General features: G+C 39.0%; 1 protein-coding gene across 4 annotated transcripts in view; it reads left to right on the forward strand.

The window, feature by feature from the left end:
• Positions 1 to 14017, forward strand: part of LOC109463941 (cullin-4A-like) — a 26959-nt gene extending 12942 nt beyond the window's left edge. For 2 of the 4 annotated variants that reach the window (XM_019760841.1, XM_019760843.1), the window contains 11 exons: positions 683 to 749; positions 1123 to 1233; positions 1673 to 1758; positions 2713 to 2745; positions 3191 to 3298; positions 3761 to 3874; positions 4589 to 4694; positions 5529 to 5602; positions 5906 to 6004; positions 13075 to 13227; positions 13641 to 14017. In XM_019760841.1, the coding sequence (XP_019616400.1) occupies positions 683 to 749; positions 1123 to 1233; positions 1673 to 1758; positions 2713 to 2745; positions 3191 to 3298; positions 3761 to 3874; positions 4589 to 4694; positions 5529 to 5602; positions 5906 to 6004; positions 13075 to 13227; positions 13641 to 13736 (1047 nt within the window). In that variant the 3' untranslated portion in view covers positions 13737 to 14017. The remainder of the gene's footprint in view (positions 1 to 682; positions 750 to 1122; positions 1234 to 1672; positions 1759 to 2712; positions 2746 to 3190; positions 3299 to 3760; positions 3875 to 4588; positions 4695 to 5528; positions 5603 to 5905; positions 6005 to 13074; positions 13228 to 13640) is intronic. The other 2 variants (XM_019760842.1, XM_019760844.1) reach the window with 1 other exon arrangement.
• Positions 14018 to 18029: the final 4012 nt, after the last annotated feature.

The following is an 18029-nucleotide window of genomic DNA, read 5'->3' on the forward strand; positions in this document are numbered from 1 at the left end:
GTTGGTAAGTCTTAGGAAGACAAACGTCAAGGTCAAATATGGGCCTCCTGGTGGATGACCTTGGTACTGCAGCAGAACTTCCGGTTTTTGTATCTTTTGTCCTGAACATGCTATGGTCTTGATGTTTTGGTGACAGATTGCTTTTTCCTGTCAGGAATAAGTGGTGTGAGTTTTGTCCCCCTAGCAGCTTGTTCTGGAACTGCAGGGCACTTTCTGGCGAAATGTTTAAAAGCCAATAAGTCAAGATAGGAACAACATATTTTCATAATTTTTGGTGTGTAGGTAGCTGAGAGAGAGATGTACATGATTAAATGCAAATTATGCAAATGAGGACTTTATTTGCATAATTAATAGAGGAAATTCTATAATTACAGTGTTTTACATTATACTATGTAGCCTATGGCAGGCGGAACTTCAACAGATACTAATTATGCAAATGATGACCTAATTTGCATAATTAATGTGAAAATTCTATGATTTCGTAATGGTGAATGATGAGAATGCCATACTTGGGACATCTGTAAGTTAATCAAAAGTTAACATACATCACGATGCATATATCATGTTAATGCAGAGGTCATTTGAACAATTAAAGAAGAAATTTACATATCAAGATCATATTTCATGGAGGTATGAGGTCTCGGAATTCTAGTTTTTATTTACATTTTTGTTGTTTCCACAGGAAGCTACAGAGGAGGAGTTGGAGAGAATGTTAGACAAGATCATGGTCCTCTTTAGATTTATACATGGTGAGCTGTATGTTTTTTTAAAATGACAATGGTGTGTGAATACAATAACCCCAGAAACTCAAGAAGTCTTACTCTTATGAGTACCTCTTAGAGGTACTCTTTTGTACATGGTAGTGGTATGTGGACAGGACTTGTTGAGACCTCGAAATGAGTAGGTTTGGGCTACCTAGCCACTCGTTATGATACATGTACTTCAGTAGAACTTCCAGTTTTGAAATCTCCTTACCTGAGTACCCTTAGGTCACAAAGTTTAATTTGTCTGATAGTTACTGTGAACTTCTTCAAAGTAGACAAAATACCAAAACCAAGTCCACAGGTTGTTAAATGTCAGACATATTGCAGTGCTAGTGACACTTGCTCCTTATTGCACCAGGTAAGGACGTGTTTGAAGCCTTCTACAAGAAAGACCTGGCCAAGAGGTTGTTGGTGGGGAAGAGTGCATCAGTAGACGCTGAGAAGTCCATGCTGTCCAAACTCAAGCAAGGTACACATGTGTACTCACTATAATTGTAATTATCATGATTATGTCATGATCATCATTCATTTTCAATTGGAAAAACATTTTATATCATGGGTTTGATTGTTATGTTTACCGAAGGAAAACATATTGTTTTTGCTCTGTTTCCTCTTCTTCTCCAAACGAATAAGGTCATTGACCTGAACCAGATGTCTGTCACCATGGTAACTGGTGTTGGGTTACAGCAGGAGAGATTTAGACTCCTGTCTGACCATATATTTATATGAATGTGTTTGAGTAAGAATTAACAGAGCAGACCATATGCGAAGGGTAAGCATTATGCATTTGCTTTGCAAATGTTATGTTTCTAGTGTTTATTATTTATTTTGTGCTATGCTTCATTCTTAATGGGAAAAACATTTTATACTGTGGGTTTGATTGTTACCATTCCATATTAACTCTCCAGAGTGTGGAGGTGCCTTCACTAGTAAGTTGGAGGGCATGTTTAAAGACATGGAGCTTTCCAGAGATATCATGGTCCACTTCAAACAGGTGAGACACTAACTCAACCAAAACACTTAGTACCAGTTCTTTCATGTGAATGCATGTAGTTTCAGCAGATTAGTAAATTATTCAAAAATAAAGTTCTTATAACACCAGCCTGAAAGAAATTAACCTACGGGTAGTCAATGTTTCAATTTCACTTCTTCTAGCCAAATGGTGGCATTGGTTATGCCTGGCCAAGGCAGCTTCTTTAGGCCACAGCAAGTAATTTTTATGGATGACATCAGGGCGCGCATTAATTTTCGCCTGATTTTGGAGAGAAAAAAAAAAGAAATTTGAATGCCCTCTGACAGTGATCAACATGCCAAAAATGGGCAAATATGTCTGTTGCCATGCCGGAAGGTGGATGGCAGATAACTATGAAGAGAGGAGACAAGAAAAGGCTATGATGTACAGTAATGTTTTGTTTCTTACTTTGAGCAGTGACATGTGATGTTGGCTGTGTACATTGTATATGTGATGACCCCACTGAATCAAAACCATTTGTACAGTGATTGAGTCAAAATTTGAAAATGTAGGAACCTTGTTTTTTTGGACCCGCCTTGTTTTGTTTTTCGCCCGCTCGCATTAGATTTGGAGTCTGCGGAGGATGTCATCCATAAAATTACTTGCAGTGGCCTTAGGTTGTGTTTTAAGAACTTTGTTATAATTTTATGAGTGCCTGCTTTTCTAACTTTGTGACCATCAGTCTCTTTATGTGTATGTCATTTATTCAAGAGAACCCAACCTATCAAACTCCACTGTTGTTTTACATATTCTGGTGTCGCTTTGAAGTTTTTGCTCTATGTGAGTATCTGCCAGGTTTCAGTACCTTTCTGATTTCGGCTGAGCTTTGTACTATTTCCCTTTCCTTTTTTATTTTCTGTGTGTGTACATGTATGGTTTTTCTTCTCCTCTGTGTGTGTGTTTCAATGTGTACCTCTGTCATACCACATGGACAAGTATGCTCAACACAAGGCTAAAGGTGTTGACGAGGTACGTTATAGGACGTATAGTGAGTTTGTTTGCAAATACAGATTCGAAATTGTTGCATTGGTATATTTGTTGTAGTGAAAAGCAACCATGGGTCATTGAATCCCTTTTTGGCAATGCCTAGGGGAAGAGAGTTTTTGTTTAGTATTTTATGATTTTTTTTTCCTAGACTGGGTTTTACACATGCAATGTATTCCTTTTTTGCATTGATGCATTATACAAGATTTTTATTATGATAGCACTGTTTTCTCTTTTTTTAATGCTTAAACTTAAAGTGTCAGTACTTTTAATTGGAATTCTAAGAAATGTTTCACATGGACTAATGATAGCCTGGTTACCAGACCTATTTTAGCTCCTGAGTCTTGAGGTCTGGTAGCCAGGCTGTGATAATAGGGCCATTGTGACCACATGATTTAAACATTGTGTGATGATTATGCATGTATTTCAGCACATCCAGCACCAGAAAGACTCCATCAGCATAGACCTGACAGTGAACATCCTGACCATGGGGTACTGGCCCACATACATCCCCATGGAGGTACACCTCCCACCCGAGGTGAGGAAGTCTTCAGAATCTGGAACTTTCAACTTAGACAGCTTGTGGCCAAGTGTTGTATGGCTGAGGGTTAAGGCTAGCAGACACAAGACCGAGAGGTCACGGGTTTGATTCCTGGCAAGAATCGAAGTTGTGTCTTTGGGAAAGGCACTTCACATGATTTTCTTCAATGCACCCAAATGTAAAATGGGTACCTGACTTTAGTTGGGAAGGTACATTTTTGTAAATGGCAGTGGAAGGAAAGGGATGGGCTCTGCCTTTCAATACTGTTCCCAGGACACAGTGGATTAACAACCCACTGCCCCTTTGGCCTGAAAAGTGTATGGGACTAACTTTTCCTTTTTTACTTGTCATGCTGAGAACTACAAAATGTACAACCTTCTCCATTGACATATAATGTTATGTTCAAGACACAGGTACATAATTATAAAATGTGTGTAATTTTGTTGATTGTTTGTTTAGATGGTGAGGTACCAGGAGATCTTTAAGTCCTTCTACCTGGCCAAACACAGCGGGCGTAAGTTACAGTGGCAGCCAACTCTCGGGCACTGTGTACTCAGGGCTGACTTCAGAGCGGTAAGTGTCATCTACATAACTTGAAGACATGACAAAGCAAGCTGTTATAGACACACTCATAATTGGAAAAAGCTTTTTTCGGTATATGGTGAGTGGTGGCTCTGTAATACAAATGTACTACATGTACATGTACCCATGTTTGCATAGATAGAACTTTCTGTTGAGTCCGAATATTTTTAGACAAATATTTTAATAGTACATATACAAATGTAGTGTAAAATTAATTTATGAATGAATGAATGAACTTTGACATTTCTTGTAAGGCAACAACTATGAAACGACTTAGATTAATCTATCCTACATTTTATAACATTTATAACTATCTTCATGTATGGATGATTTGGTCTTGCTTTCGGATTGAATATATTGACCTGCATTTATGTAGGCGATGAAGATGCTGGACATGCTAACAGTACATGTACATGTAAAGATACATTGTATACAGTTGTCTACTTGCTGGTTTGACAACTTTCTTTCTTTTTTTTTAACGGAATGGTTCAATGCAAGGCCTATACGACCACTTCTCGGCATTGAACTAGAAATATGAGAGAAACATGGCTATGTGAAGAGATGGTGGTGAACATTTGATTTGAAAGCCTGTAGATTGTAGGTTGGTGGGAAACACTTGTCAGGGAGGGAATTCTAAAGCTTGGCCGAACGGGGAAAGGAACTGTCACTGTAAAATGATTTCGAACAATATTGTTTCCCCCTCAGGGTAAGAAGGAGCTGCAGGTATCTCTGTTCCAGTCCCTTGTACTCATCATGTTTAATGATGGAGACGGCTTCACCACAGAGTACATCAAACAGTACACAGGCATCGGTCAGTCAGAACTCTACTCTGTAGATATCATCATACATCTTCATCATGTTGGTAGGACGTAGGATAACAAGATATCAAAGATGTTACTTCTAGGAGTTTTTGTGTTATTTATTGTGATTTTCTTACTGATTCTGTCCATGCATTTTCCCCACCAAATCCCATAAAGCAATAGACATGCATTTGTAAGGATATGTCAAGGTCAAAGACGAAGACATGGTAGCTGAAGTGCCCTCGGTTCGATGGGTGACCTCTCTCTCCAATTCTTTCTGATACTGACTTGACTACATGGTTACTTGGGTTTTTATACTCTTAGCTGCCTACACATACATTTCTTGGAAAAAGTGCATCATACTTCCTGTATCAGTCATGTTGAATCACTTCCTCAGACATTAGTGGAAAATCCCTGACCATTACCAAATAAGGCAACGTCCAGCCACTGGGACCTTAGGTCCCCTACCGTCAAGACCCCATTAGTTCTTCCTTGGTCATTAACTAGCTGTCAGTCAAAGGCTGTAAACTTTTTCTGAGAAAGGAACGGGGAACTGAGTGACTCAGTACCAGGAAAGTAATGTAACAGAAACTAACTACACTGTATTAATATATAATAACACAGTGCTAGGTCACCCTATTACACATGTAGCAGGCAATTGAAGATGGGAAATGAGATAACCTTTTCTGGGACCTTTGCCCTAGCTTCCTATCAGTGTCCCAGCATGTGGTAATAACTGCAAAAACACATGCAAACACACAGCCACAAGAAAAGAGGTAATACATGTAAGTAACGTTCTTGTGACCCGTGGAAGAAGTTCACGGATATTTTTCCCGCCTGTACAGAGGATGGGGAGTTGAGGAGAACGTTACAGTCATTAGCCTGTGGGAAGGCCAGGGTCATCATCAAAACCCCAAAGGTTGGTTTGAATTGAGTTTTACAAAATGTCCGCTCATGTCAATGACCTGAACCAGACGTCTGTCACCATGGTAACTTGTGTCGGATTACATCATGTTGCAATTTTATAGCAGGAGGAATTTAGACTCCTGTCTGGCCATCTATATGAATGTGTTTGAGTAAGAATTAACAGAGCAGACCATATGTGAAGGCAAACATTGTGCATTTGTTTTGCAAATGTTACCTTTCTAGTTGTGTATTAAAACCTTCTTAATACATGTAAGTTTCATAGGTCTTTAATCAAAGTGGCTTTTCTTTATTCCAGGGTAAAGAAGTTGAGGATGGGGATCAGTTTCACTTCAACAATGACTTCAAACACAAACTGTACAGGATCAAGATTAACCAGATCCAGATGAAAGAAACGGTCAGAAACATGTCTTTCCTGTTGCTATTTATTTAAAAAAAACCATCAACATCTACAATGTACATGTCATGAAATAAATGCCCATAGTTGTCCTTGTAGTTTTCTGTGTTTTTGGCGACGCCTCAGGGGCGGAGGCATTTTTACAGTATATTACGATCAAGCTGAAAATATTTAGAAAATTTTACGAATGCATTCCCTGGGGAATTGGTTTTGAGGTAGCCTCCGGCCATGTGGTCTTTGGACCGAGAAGGAAAGGCTTATGTTACCATGCATGCAAATAGTACGTTTTGGGGCGAAACTGTGGCTTTTTGTCACACAGAGTATTAATTGTCTTTCTTGATATTTCAAATATGTTATCTTCTGTCAAGAAAGAACAAATTTTGTTGCTCATAAGAAAGAATAAGGAGCAGCATATTCAAGCTTATAATGCTTCAAATATGTTTTTACTTTCAACTATATGATGCTGGTCGTTTTTTAAAATAACTTTACTGTGTGATACATGTAATAGTAGTGTTTTGTGTAAGGGATTTTATTCACTTGTGTGTTTTTATCATGTATGTTTGTGTCAGTCTTACTTAATTTTTTTATTTTTTTTTTGCTTTCACGATGCTGTTGCATTCAATGCTTCTTTTTCAATTTTCTTGTATAATTTCCTGCTGCTGTCGGTATCTCAGCTTGGACGTGGCGGAAGTTAACCTGTGAATATAAAGAGATAAAAGAGCATAAATGAATACATCATACTTTGGCCAGCTATGATTAACTTAAATTGACAAGATTTGGGGTCAAACAAAATCAAATCAAGAAGTCATAGATGGCTTCTCTATCAGGTCCATTTGTAGATATCTTTTGAAGGTTGGAAGGGACTGACAATTTTGTTGTAAATGATTTAAACTATTCCGTATTTGGTGGCCTCTAAACATTATAGTGAACTGTTTCATATGGTGCATCTGGTGGAAAAAACTGGGTAACGGTTTTTTTAGTGTAGGATTCAATTTTAGCAATTGTAAGGTAGATATAATATTGCAAATACAACCATAATGATTGGAGGTTGAAATCAAGTCTGCACAAGCCATACAAATTAACTTTAGCTGAGACATATAGTAAAAAATACATGTAGTCTGAAATAGAAAAAATAGTCTAAAATAGAAATGAAGTAGAAATTGACTAAACGTTTGTAGATACCCCAGGGGTCAACTTATGGTTGAAATAACATGTGTTTATTCTAAAGTGAGCTACACACGGCCTGCCTTACTAGCAAGTCATAGTTGAATTGCATCAGTAACGGACCAGCCGTCACTGCATGAAACTGAGAAGGTGACGCCTGTATACGACAAGCCCTTCAGAGAATACAGAGGAAAGGGTTAGCCCCTAATCTTTAGTGTGTACTGGATAACTTTTGTATTCAGTTCAGTCACAAAGTGAACGATCCTCCAAAATCAAAGCTTAGCCAAAGTACGACACTAAAAAAGTAATGATAACGAACTGAGGAACCCGCACAATTTGGCGAACACAAAATTATCATGAAAGACTATAAACTGTATAGCAACATATATACATAAAGTAATAAGGAAAGTAAACAAAACGGACTGAATGAATCACACAATTCAAAGAACAAGAACAGTGAAGTCAGCAAATTGGCAGCAAATTAATTAATATTTTCACCGGCATTTCACCACGATACTAATAGAAAAATATTATCTCAAGGACTGTTTTACTTCTGAATCAGAATCACTTGCTTAGAGTACACTGTCAGCCACTCAGGCCATTAGCCGCAAGTGAAAGTACTGGTAGCTAGGTCATGCTATCAGATATAATGACATGGGTTGCAAACAGTGAGCCGTTCGTCATGGTACAGCCCACGTGTGTAAAAAATCAAACGTAAGTCACCATCTACAATATATACATTTGTATGTAATAAACAATGGTGTCTCTCGGTATTAAACAGGTGCATGTTTGCTAGTATGGCAGACTTCAAGCACAACAATAATAATTAAAACACAATTAAAGAAGTTAAAGGTTGGCGGCGAACTAACTACGTACATGTAAATGTACCAGTACATGTACCAGTACATACGGAACTGTGACCTGCCAACTTCACCGAGCAACTTCAAAATCCCACTACTGTAACTCGGTGTTCATTAACCATTAATGATGGTGGATGATAAACAAAGACCAGTTGGATCAGTAATAATAAAACAACGACGAATTTCTCACGTGACACAAAAACTCTGAAGAGAGACAGTTTGTCATCAGCTACACTTACAATATAAAGGAAACGAACGGGTCACCATTTGATTCAACTACATACTATGGTAAGAAAAATAGCCAACATTTTAGTCCACTAATACTAGCGAGCCATACGTTGCAAATTTTACTTTCTTAACAAAGACGAAAATAATTCTTCTACTTTGAGGCCCATTTCCCAAGATCTCAATGACACGTTAACATTGCGGGGAAAATCACTGTCAACATTCCGTAAATAATTTCATCAGGTTGGAAGATACTTAGGATACTGAGTTTTCTTCTTACACAACCAAAAGTTTCTCACCTGCTTAGCTGCGAGTTGCAGAACTCCAGTCAGAAGCTCCGAGGAAGGTGTCTGATAGACATCGAAACGTAAGCAGGTGAGAAACTTTGGTTGTGTAAGAAGAAAACCCAGTATCCTAACTGTCAACATTGTCTTAAACTGTGATACATGGCCAAGCCGTCGATCGTGATTTCTTTTTCACATATTGTGGTGACCCATTTCGAACCACAAACAAGAAGCCATAGGTGACAATTCTCCGTGAAGTATTATATATTGCAACAAAAAGAAGTAGCCATTGGCGACAATTCTCTGTGAAGTGTGATAAATCGAACAAAGAAAAATTGTTTAAACGCGCGTCGGCTCAGTCATCTTAAGACGCAACAACCAATCAGAGATGCGAGATGCCTATACGTGACGCGGGAAGGGCGCGCGATGCCCGAAATATTTTTGCGTCAATATTCAGCGCCGTGATTCAAGAGATTAATACCCGGAAACAATTTTTTTCTTGTTTTGAACGCATTAACATGCATTTACGCTAATCTAGTATGATTCAGGGTTACTTTTTTTTTAACCTGCCATGGCCAGATTATCTAAAGATGTGTGTATTGTGTGTACAATCTATAGAAAGAGAAATGTACATCAGGTCCGATCATCCGATTTTCACGTTTCGGTTTTTTGGACTCGGTTCATGAACGTATTTTGGTTTGGCTCCTGGAATGTGCAGAAAAATGACTCCCGGGACTGTCTACAGGGAACACTCGCACATTCGCGGTGTATCAGGACAGCGCGACTGGTCGTCATTAGCGCAGTAACAGTTGCATAAACGGACGAAACCATTTCAAAGAAATGGGGATGTTTCGAAAATAAGCATTTACTCCAATATCAAAACAGCTACGGTAAAAATAAAAAGACGTGCATCATCCCGGACATAATGCAACACCACATGCGAAATTACACAGAAATGCGACGTACGGAAGAATGCGTTTTGGCTGCGAACATCTTCCAAAAAACTTGGCATCTCTTAACCATGGGCAAAAACATCTGGAACCACTTATAAAAACCACCCCGTATCTGCATGAACTTTTTTGAACCCCACTGCTATTCCAAACAACGCGTTTTTCTGGACCATTCCAATTCGCCTCGTAATTGTAGGGGTGCGTCTGCGATATTACATTGACCGCGAAAGCAGCAACGGCAAAAATACACATTCGTGCATCAACACGGGCATGCCCGCAGACGGCGTATAAAATTGCGTGCCGATTACACAAAGAGAACCCAGTGTTTTGACTGCGAACATGAAAAATCAGCCGATTACAACACTCCGTCCGGAGGTCCTGACCTCCTTCACGGAGTAATAATAACAAGTATTTGAAATATACTGTATACTGAACCAGAAATACAATTTTTGGCTACAACCGCGACATTTACTAGATATTACAATTATCTTACATTAGGTACAAGTATACGAATGTTACAGAAACTAGCAAATACAAATGTGACAACATAAAACATACCTCTCAGTCTCACTTTACCTGACACCTGGTTTCTACCGGTGCGGGGATTACTGCACGGCCGCCCATTGAGGTTCCTTTGGCCGGCCGGTGTTTCGTACGGGACCAGAGCCGGCTAGCCCGGCAGACGTGACCAGGGAGTCGGGCCGAGATGACCGGGGACACGGGCGCTGACCGGCGGGAAGTCGGGCCGAGATGACCGGGGACACGGGCGCTGACCGGCGGGAACCGAGTTTGTCCGATTCCTTCGACACTCTCTTGTGATGGGCTTGGGACAGCAACTGTAGGTCTTTCAGTTTAAAAAAAATAACCACGCCTCTCTGTCCGCCCATATCATGTTATACTTCGACCAATCGTGGGCCCGTAGAGTAAGTTTAGACCCTTGAAGTCGGCCGCCGACGAACTATATATGGTTTACGTGGTAGTCCGTAGGTGGGGCGAGAAAGATGAGAAACCCTCTCATGTGGGACTGTTTTGGGGGCGGTACTATGTCGTGGGCTACCCATGAGCTCACATCTGGTACACACATGTAAGAACTCGCTAACACAGCATTCCTTTAGGTTAGCTTCTGCAACGCAAGAAGACCAAGCGTAATGCAGGAAGTCAGGGGATACAGGGAAACCAGCTGGAGATAGGTCCGTTGTATATAAACTCGCCTTTGCTTGAAAAGGCCGGGGCCGAAAAATTACTAACCTCAACAAGGCACCGTGGATCGCTGGAAAAATAGTAGAAATTGGCCAAAATAAAGGAATAATACCAGGGGAGTTAGCCGGCCAGAGAAGCCCCATTTTGCGACCCACGGACAATTTCTACTACTAGTATTTTTCCAGCGATCCGCGGTGCCTGATAGAGGCTAAAAAAATTACCGCCAAGCCGACCAAAGGTTTGGTACTATAACCTCCTTGCAAACACTTGCACCGTGACAAATCGCTTTAAATTGACACAACAATGTTATTATGTGTTCTCCGCATTTATGAAGAAAAAAAGATACGTTCAGCGTAATTTGTAGTTTGTACAAAGCAATGGTAAGATGGCTTTATTTATTGAATATTCGTAATCCTAGCAAAGACTGTTAGAAGATCCGAGAACTTCGGACGCCGTGATATACGAGTACTAGTTATAGAGCTGCGGGCTGTCAAAAACGGCTTGGTCTTGCATGATGAATTCCACAAATGAAAATTCTTGTTAAGGATATTCTGTATAACCAAGTGCAAGGACATTATACAGAATGTCCTCAACAAGAATTTTCATTTGTGGAATTGTTTTTATGTCCCCCATGTACGATGCACACGAAAATGTATGATTTACACAATGCGCCATGTCTTCATAATTAGTACGTCCGAAACGAAAATGTTTGCCCACCAAATACACTGACTCCGTTATAACCAGCGTGGGTACAGACGTAATCCAACAATGGGAATTTTTATTTGCAACACCGCCCCCAGAATGCACCGCGTGACCTCATTTCGGTGGCGTGGCACGTGATTACTAAGTATATACATACCATTTCTATACTTGCTATATTATCCATAAATTGAAATAATAAAACTTTATATCGACTCCAACACACCTCAAACTGAAGTAACTGATACTTTCGGAAAATTGTTCATAGATCGACGGAATAAATAGATTATTCGACTCAAAAGTAGCCATGTTCCTGAGCCTACGGTACAGGCATATCAGTTTCGTAAGGCGGTGCCGTTCGGCAACACAATGCTGAAAATCGTTGCTTGTGAAGCGCTAGACTTACGTTTGATGCAGTGATATTATCTAGATTTGTTTTAAAATGTCGACTTATCGTACATACAATCCAAGGACATCCTTCTGCAATGCGCCGGAAGCTTCGCTGCGACACACGTGATACATGCAATTAAAGAAAGAGCGGAATATCATGTGCTGTTCAACAACTCCAACATCATATGTAAGGTGTAAGGGTCTACCTAAATACCTCAACCGGTTTCAACCGAGCCTAATATGAAGTGTACATGGGTGATGAAATCTTTTGAACGCTCTGGATACATTGTCTATGCGGTTACGCACAGATATCATACAGTATCTCCTAAGTATTTGCGAGTTTAACTTATAACTTCTAAAAATCTTGCCACAAGTGGAGTCGCAAATGTTTATACTAAGTATTAGGTTATCGTCTTTTTAGAGAGTGATACACCCCGCAAAATACCCAAATAAATCCATAAACATGTTAAAGGAAGTATCGATGTATAAGTGCTGAGTTACTTTCCCGATTTTGACTAAGAATTTATCGCACGCCAGTTACATTAACGTTCCGGCGGCTCGATGCAAACAAACAATAATTACACAAAAAAATGTATCCATAGCGTTAAGAAGGGTTCATAACCAATTTACACTTCATATTAGACCAGGAAGCTCTCTTGGTCACTATTAGCAGAGAATATGACAAACCAAGGACATTATATGCACAAGTGTCCTTGACCACACACTTTTCCAAACATGTCCGCAGCCGAAATACGTTTTGTCACTCAAGAAAACAAATCTTAACCCTTCTCTTGCTGGTACCATGAAAATCTTTTGAGATCAGGGGGAGGCTAGGGCCATGGGAAAATAATTCGACCGGACGTTTCAGCGCACCAGCCCCCCTCTCCCCGGTGAATATCGTACAGTCTTGTTTTGGGTGGTCGACCCAATTTCCATAGATCGCAAAATGACAAAAAAAATTATTAGCCTGAGCCTGACTCATTATGAAACCATGGCGGCTTCTTGCGAAATGCAGCAGAAATTCTGGTTGCTAGCGCGCTTAATAACATGTGTACGTCAAGAACGGATAGGGTAAACACACGCGTCGCCTGTGTTTTTTTAAAAACATCATACTTGTTTACCATGTTATATGTTGTACATGTTTGTGTTTTTATTTTAGTACGAACCCTTTCCTTTTTGTATGGCCTTTTGGACTAGAGAGCATTGAAATAAAGACCATACTCCACTACCAGTCAGTTGTTGAAAGATAGATTAATTGATTGAATGATTGAATCTGCTTGTGTTGTTTTCCCTTACAGCAAGAGGAGAATGTGAACACGACAGAGAGAGTGTTCCAGGACAGACAGTACCAGATTGACGCTGCCATTGTCCGCATCATGAAGACCAGAAAGACCCTGACTCACACTCTTCTGGTGTCAGAACTGTACAACCAGCTCAAATTCCCAGTCAAGGTGGGCTTTGTCTTTATTATGTTTACCAAAGGAAAACATATTGTTTTTGCTCTGTTTCCTCTTCTTCTTCTCCTAACCAATAAGGGTTGATGACCTGAACCAGATGTATGTCACCATGGTAACAAGTGTTGGGTTACATCATGTTGCAATTTTATAGCAGGAGGGATTTAAACTCCTGTTTGACCATATACATGAATGTGTTTGTGTAACAGAGAAGGTAAACATTGTGCATTTTGCTTTGCAAATGTTACCTATAGTATCTAGTTTTTTTTTAGTTTCTCAACACCTAGAACAGTTGTTTTTTCTACTTTAAGATCAGTACATATTCACAAAGGCCTTAGGCTGGCTACATTGTACATGGTTGCAATTTGAACGTGCTAATAATGGATTTTGTTTCTATTGTTGTTTTCCAGCCTGCAGATCTGAAGAAGAGAATTGAGAGTCTTATCGATAGAGATTACATGGAGAGGGACAAGGAAAACTCCAACCAGTACCATTATGTAGCATAGGTAGACTCCAGGGCACCAGTAGGGTTACACATATCATATCATACGTTATTCTGCTACAAAACAGCCAGGGTTAGGGATCTGGGATGCCATACGTAACGTAGCACGACTTACACTGTTGTATCTGTCCTATAGGGTGCTGCCACATTCATTGTATGATTTAACAGTTTATAACAGTACATTCATAAAAACCAGCCTCGCAGCCTGTACAAAAACATGCTGAACAACACTGATTTTTTTACAGTTACTAGTCTGGCAAATACAAATTAACATTGCAATACATATACAACCACACAAACAAAAACATTACAAAAAGCCTCACATGGGCACTAAAGTAAAGACCAGAGAGCCATAAGAGTCTTACTGCGAAGACTCCTTGTACAGGCATATTGCCTTGTGTAAGAAAGAGTTTTTGCAGGTTGAAAACATATTTGAAACAGCAGATAATGCTTCAATAATTCAGATGTCTTTTGAAGGAAATGGTTGTCATACATGGCACTCTCTGTCTGTCATAGCCTCAATTGAAGTACTTAGAATGATAAAATTGTACAATGAATGTGCCACCGCCTTTTATCCAGTATTTGCCTGATAGACTGTTTAAAATGATTCACTTTTCCAAGATTTTGGACAGAATTAGACACATGACAGAACCCCATTAAAAGATGGTTTCATTGAAAGGAAATTACTTTTTTTGTAGTTTGGGAAAAAGCATCAATTCATTCTACTGTATACTCAAAGCTATCTTTACACAAAGTCTCATTGTTATTTTGGTCTTTGCTCTATGTGAAGTTTGATGTTACGGAAATGAACTTTGTCAACTCATTAACTGATTCCAAAATCAACAGAAACTGAAATGTGTACTATACAATGTACTTCATGCTACATTTTCTTTCTCACACAAGTGTTTTGCACTGTAAAATTGGCACAGGAAAAAAAGTTTGAGTAAGACTCAAAGTAACAGGGAATTACAATAACATCATTTCTCTTTCTGCTAATGTCATTTAAACACCTTGTTCATGACATGTACATGTACACATACTTTACATAATGTAAAACTATTTCTGAATCACTTACTATCTCTTAACACACCAGCTGTCAGCCATTTTTATGTTCCATGCTTAATTAGAGTCCTCTTCTACCTCACACAAACACACATGTGCACCTAAGACAAATTCTTGTGTCTAATTCTGTTCATAATCTGTTGGGCCACACCTTTTTATGCCCTTTGTTCTTGAACATTCCAAATAAAGATGAGGCCACACCAATTTAATTTCTTGGTTAACGGATTCGTCCGCTTCATTTTTTTCTGATTTGCAAAATTCAGAATCAACTGCAAAATGCTGATATTTTGCCCTGAACAGTTGAAAGCAGTCCTTTCTTCCTAGCTGTTACAGTTATTCCATCTTTCAATGCAGTGGTATCATTAAAAGTTCAAAATTCATTGATTGAATTTTGAACCAGCCTGGTGTGTTGACTTCATGGCTCCTATCGTACCATTTTGGGCCATAATAGGATGCCTAGGCCTTTTTTTTTCATCCGCCCGCTCCATTATTTTTCTAGAAAAATCCGTTAACCAAGAAATTAAATTGGTGTGGCCTGAAGGTAAAAAAAAACGTAGAAAGAGGTCAACAAGAAAACAAAGGGCTGGAAAGATAACTTGCACACTTTACTGATCCCTGATATTTGCTGGTCCATTTGTATATGCCCTCAGAGTAGGTGGTCACGTAATATTTTTTTTCAAATTCAAGAACCGACAACTTAAATTGGTGTGGCCATGGAATAAGTGAATCCTGTCCTCTTCCAATACATAAAAGATTTCACATGACTACATTTTGCCACAATGGAGTTCAAATTTTGCTCTGTACATTTTGTACATTAATAATAGTTGCAGAAAAAAGTAATGTAATTCAGTATTAATGTGAAATTTCAGATTTCTTGTTGCCTTTTTTTTAGATGAGAAGACTCCCAACTCATTTATCATTCTTTGTCCTGGAGTACATATACATGTAAGTGTAGATTTGCTCTACTACATTACCACAACAGAAACATGTCATTTTCATATGGCCAAACGGGCATTTTTCACCAATTGTCTTCATGATATTTAAAGATGTGCTTTCCTCTCACTATCAGACGTGTTCTGAGATATGCCGTAATATTGCATAAATTTTAGGCTTCCTTTCAGATGATAATACTTGAAGTCACAATATCTTACATTGAAGAGCAAATCAGTTTATAATCATGAATGATTGTTAAAACTTATCCCCAAATCCCCTTGTTTTACATTTCTTTCCTCCTTTGATTGTAATCTGCCCCCATTGTTTTATGTTTCTCACCTAAAAAAATGAAGGATGCCTGTCTGTTACTGTCATATTTAATATGTGTTACGTAAAAATTATCTCTCTAACATACACCTTCTACCATGTACAGGAAATGATATGATACCTTGTATAAAATGCGAGCTGTAAGAAATGTATCTATTTCTTACAAGACAAAACCATCCTTTGCTTAGTTCTGCCATATAAATTTCCCATGATCTATAAAAGACTGATTCTGTAAAAGTCCCTAACACTCCTGTACACAAAGACTGAAATAAGCAAGACTGGGATATTGTGTTTGAATACTGATGAACTTACCATTTGGGAATTAAAACATCTTGCAATCATTAGATAATCAAAACCTAAACTGTGTATCTAAAGAAATAGTGGGTGAACTGGAATGGATTCTCTAATGCATACGACAAGGAAAACCATTGAGATGTGTAGGTTTGGGGGTACATGTATAAAGCATGCAGGGTATAACCTATGCACAACAAGCTGTACCTACATGTATGATGGAACCTTCTTTTCTGTAAAGTCTCTCCAACAGTCCTATACTTCCCTACCATGACCTGGTACTGAAGATTACATGTATAATACTGGTTGATGTTTGCCTTTGTGAAATAATGTAGTATGAAGCACAAAGAGAAAGAAAAAAAACAACTACTACTAGGCTATCTCTGTGTGCTAGGATTGTTGAGTCGTTGGTGGATTCCTTTGTTAAGGAAAGGTAATGTTATGTTTTGTTTCATGGTAACCTGTCAAAAATGTATGAAATAATAAAGAGTATGTTAAAGATCATTGAATAGCTTCATCACCGCAGTCAAGTACATGTACACCAGTATTACTCTGTGTGTGTACGTGCTTGTGTGTGTGTCCGTGTTTGTGTGTGTCTGTGCGTGAAGTACGTGTGTGTGTGTGTACTTGTTTGTGCGTGTACATGTGTGTGTGTGTGAAGTAAGCGTGTGTATATGTACGTGTGTGTGTGTGTGTGTGTGTGAAGTACGTGTTTGTGTGTGAGAGTGTATGTGTGTGTGAAGTACGTGTGTGTGTGTGTGTACATGTGTGTGTGTGAAGTGTACATGTGTGTGTAAATACATTGCAAGTTCGTAGAAAACGGGCACATATAAATGTGAGCCCGTGACGTTTTCAAAATCATATCCAGTTGCTTGAGTAACTATTTTTTGGCGTATCGTATTACCTCGATGTCTAACCTTCATCGACGTACAACTCTGTAGCTTCTTTGACGTCACGCAGATAACACACGTGACTCCGTGAGCAGTGGAGTCTGGATTAAAGAGGCCATCTACATCAGGGCATTACAACCATCCGTCAACAGAGACGGGGGGCGCCACAGACTTTCTGCAACCTATGATCCACTGTTCACGGAGTCACGTGTGTTATCTGCGTGATGTCACGGAAGAGGTGGATTGCTCATTCCTTTTTTGAAAGACTGGAGTTGTACAGTCAAAATTTGGATAAGTCCAATTTGTTGTGTTGGAAATTGCAGTTTAAACTTGCTTCATAGGCCATTGGTACCACGTTAAAGACCACAAGCAACGTGCTCTACGAAAGGTTACAATACCTCTTTCACAGAGGTAATAAGGTTCAACGCTTGTGTGAGTAGTTAGTAATAAATTTATTACATGTAATATTGTCTACTTACTGAAAGAAACTAGTACTATGTTAATACATTGCAAGTTCGTAGAAAACGGGCACATATAATATGAGCCCTTGTTCTCAAAGCTGTCATAATAAGACATCACCCATCATGACTGATGTAGCAGTGACATATCGCTAGGGTTGTATGTAAAGCAATTATTATTACAGTGCTTCTTATCGCTTATTATTAATTAAACTAGTGAAGCAAAAATTAGTGATAGAATTTGAGCACCACGACTCTTACAGAATTACAGGTAATTCATAGCAAATACACTATACGTTATAGAAAAGAGCGTTATGTATATCATAAAAATGATGC

This window comes from Branchiostoma belcheri, unplaced genomic scaffold, assembly GCF_001625305.1.
Source record: "Branchiostoma belcheri isolate BF01 breed outbred unplaced genomic scaffold, Haploidv18h27 scaffold13, whole genome shotgun sequence".
Lineage (NCBI taxonomy): Eukaryota > Metazoa > Chordata > Leptocardii > Amphioxiformes > Branchiostomatidae > Branchiostoma > Branchiostoma belcheri.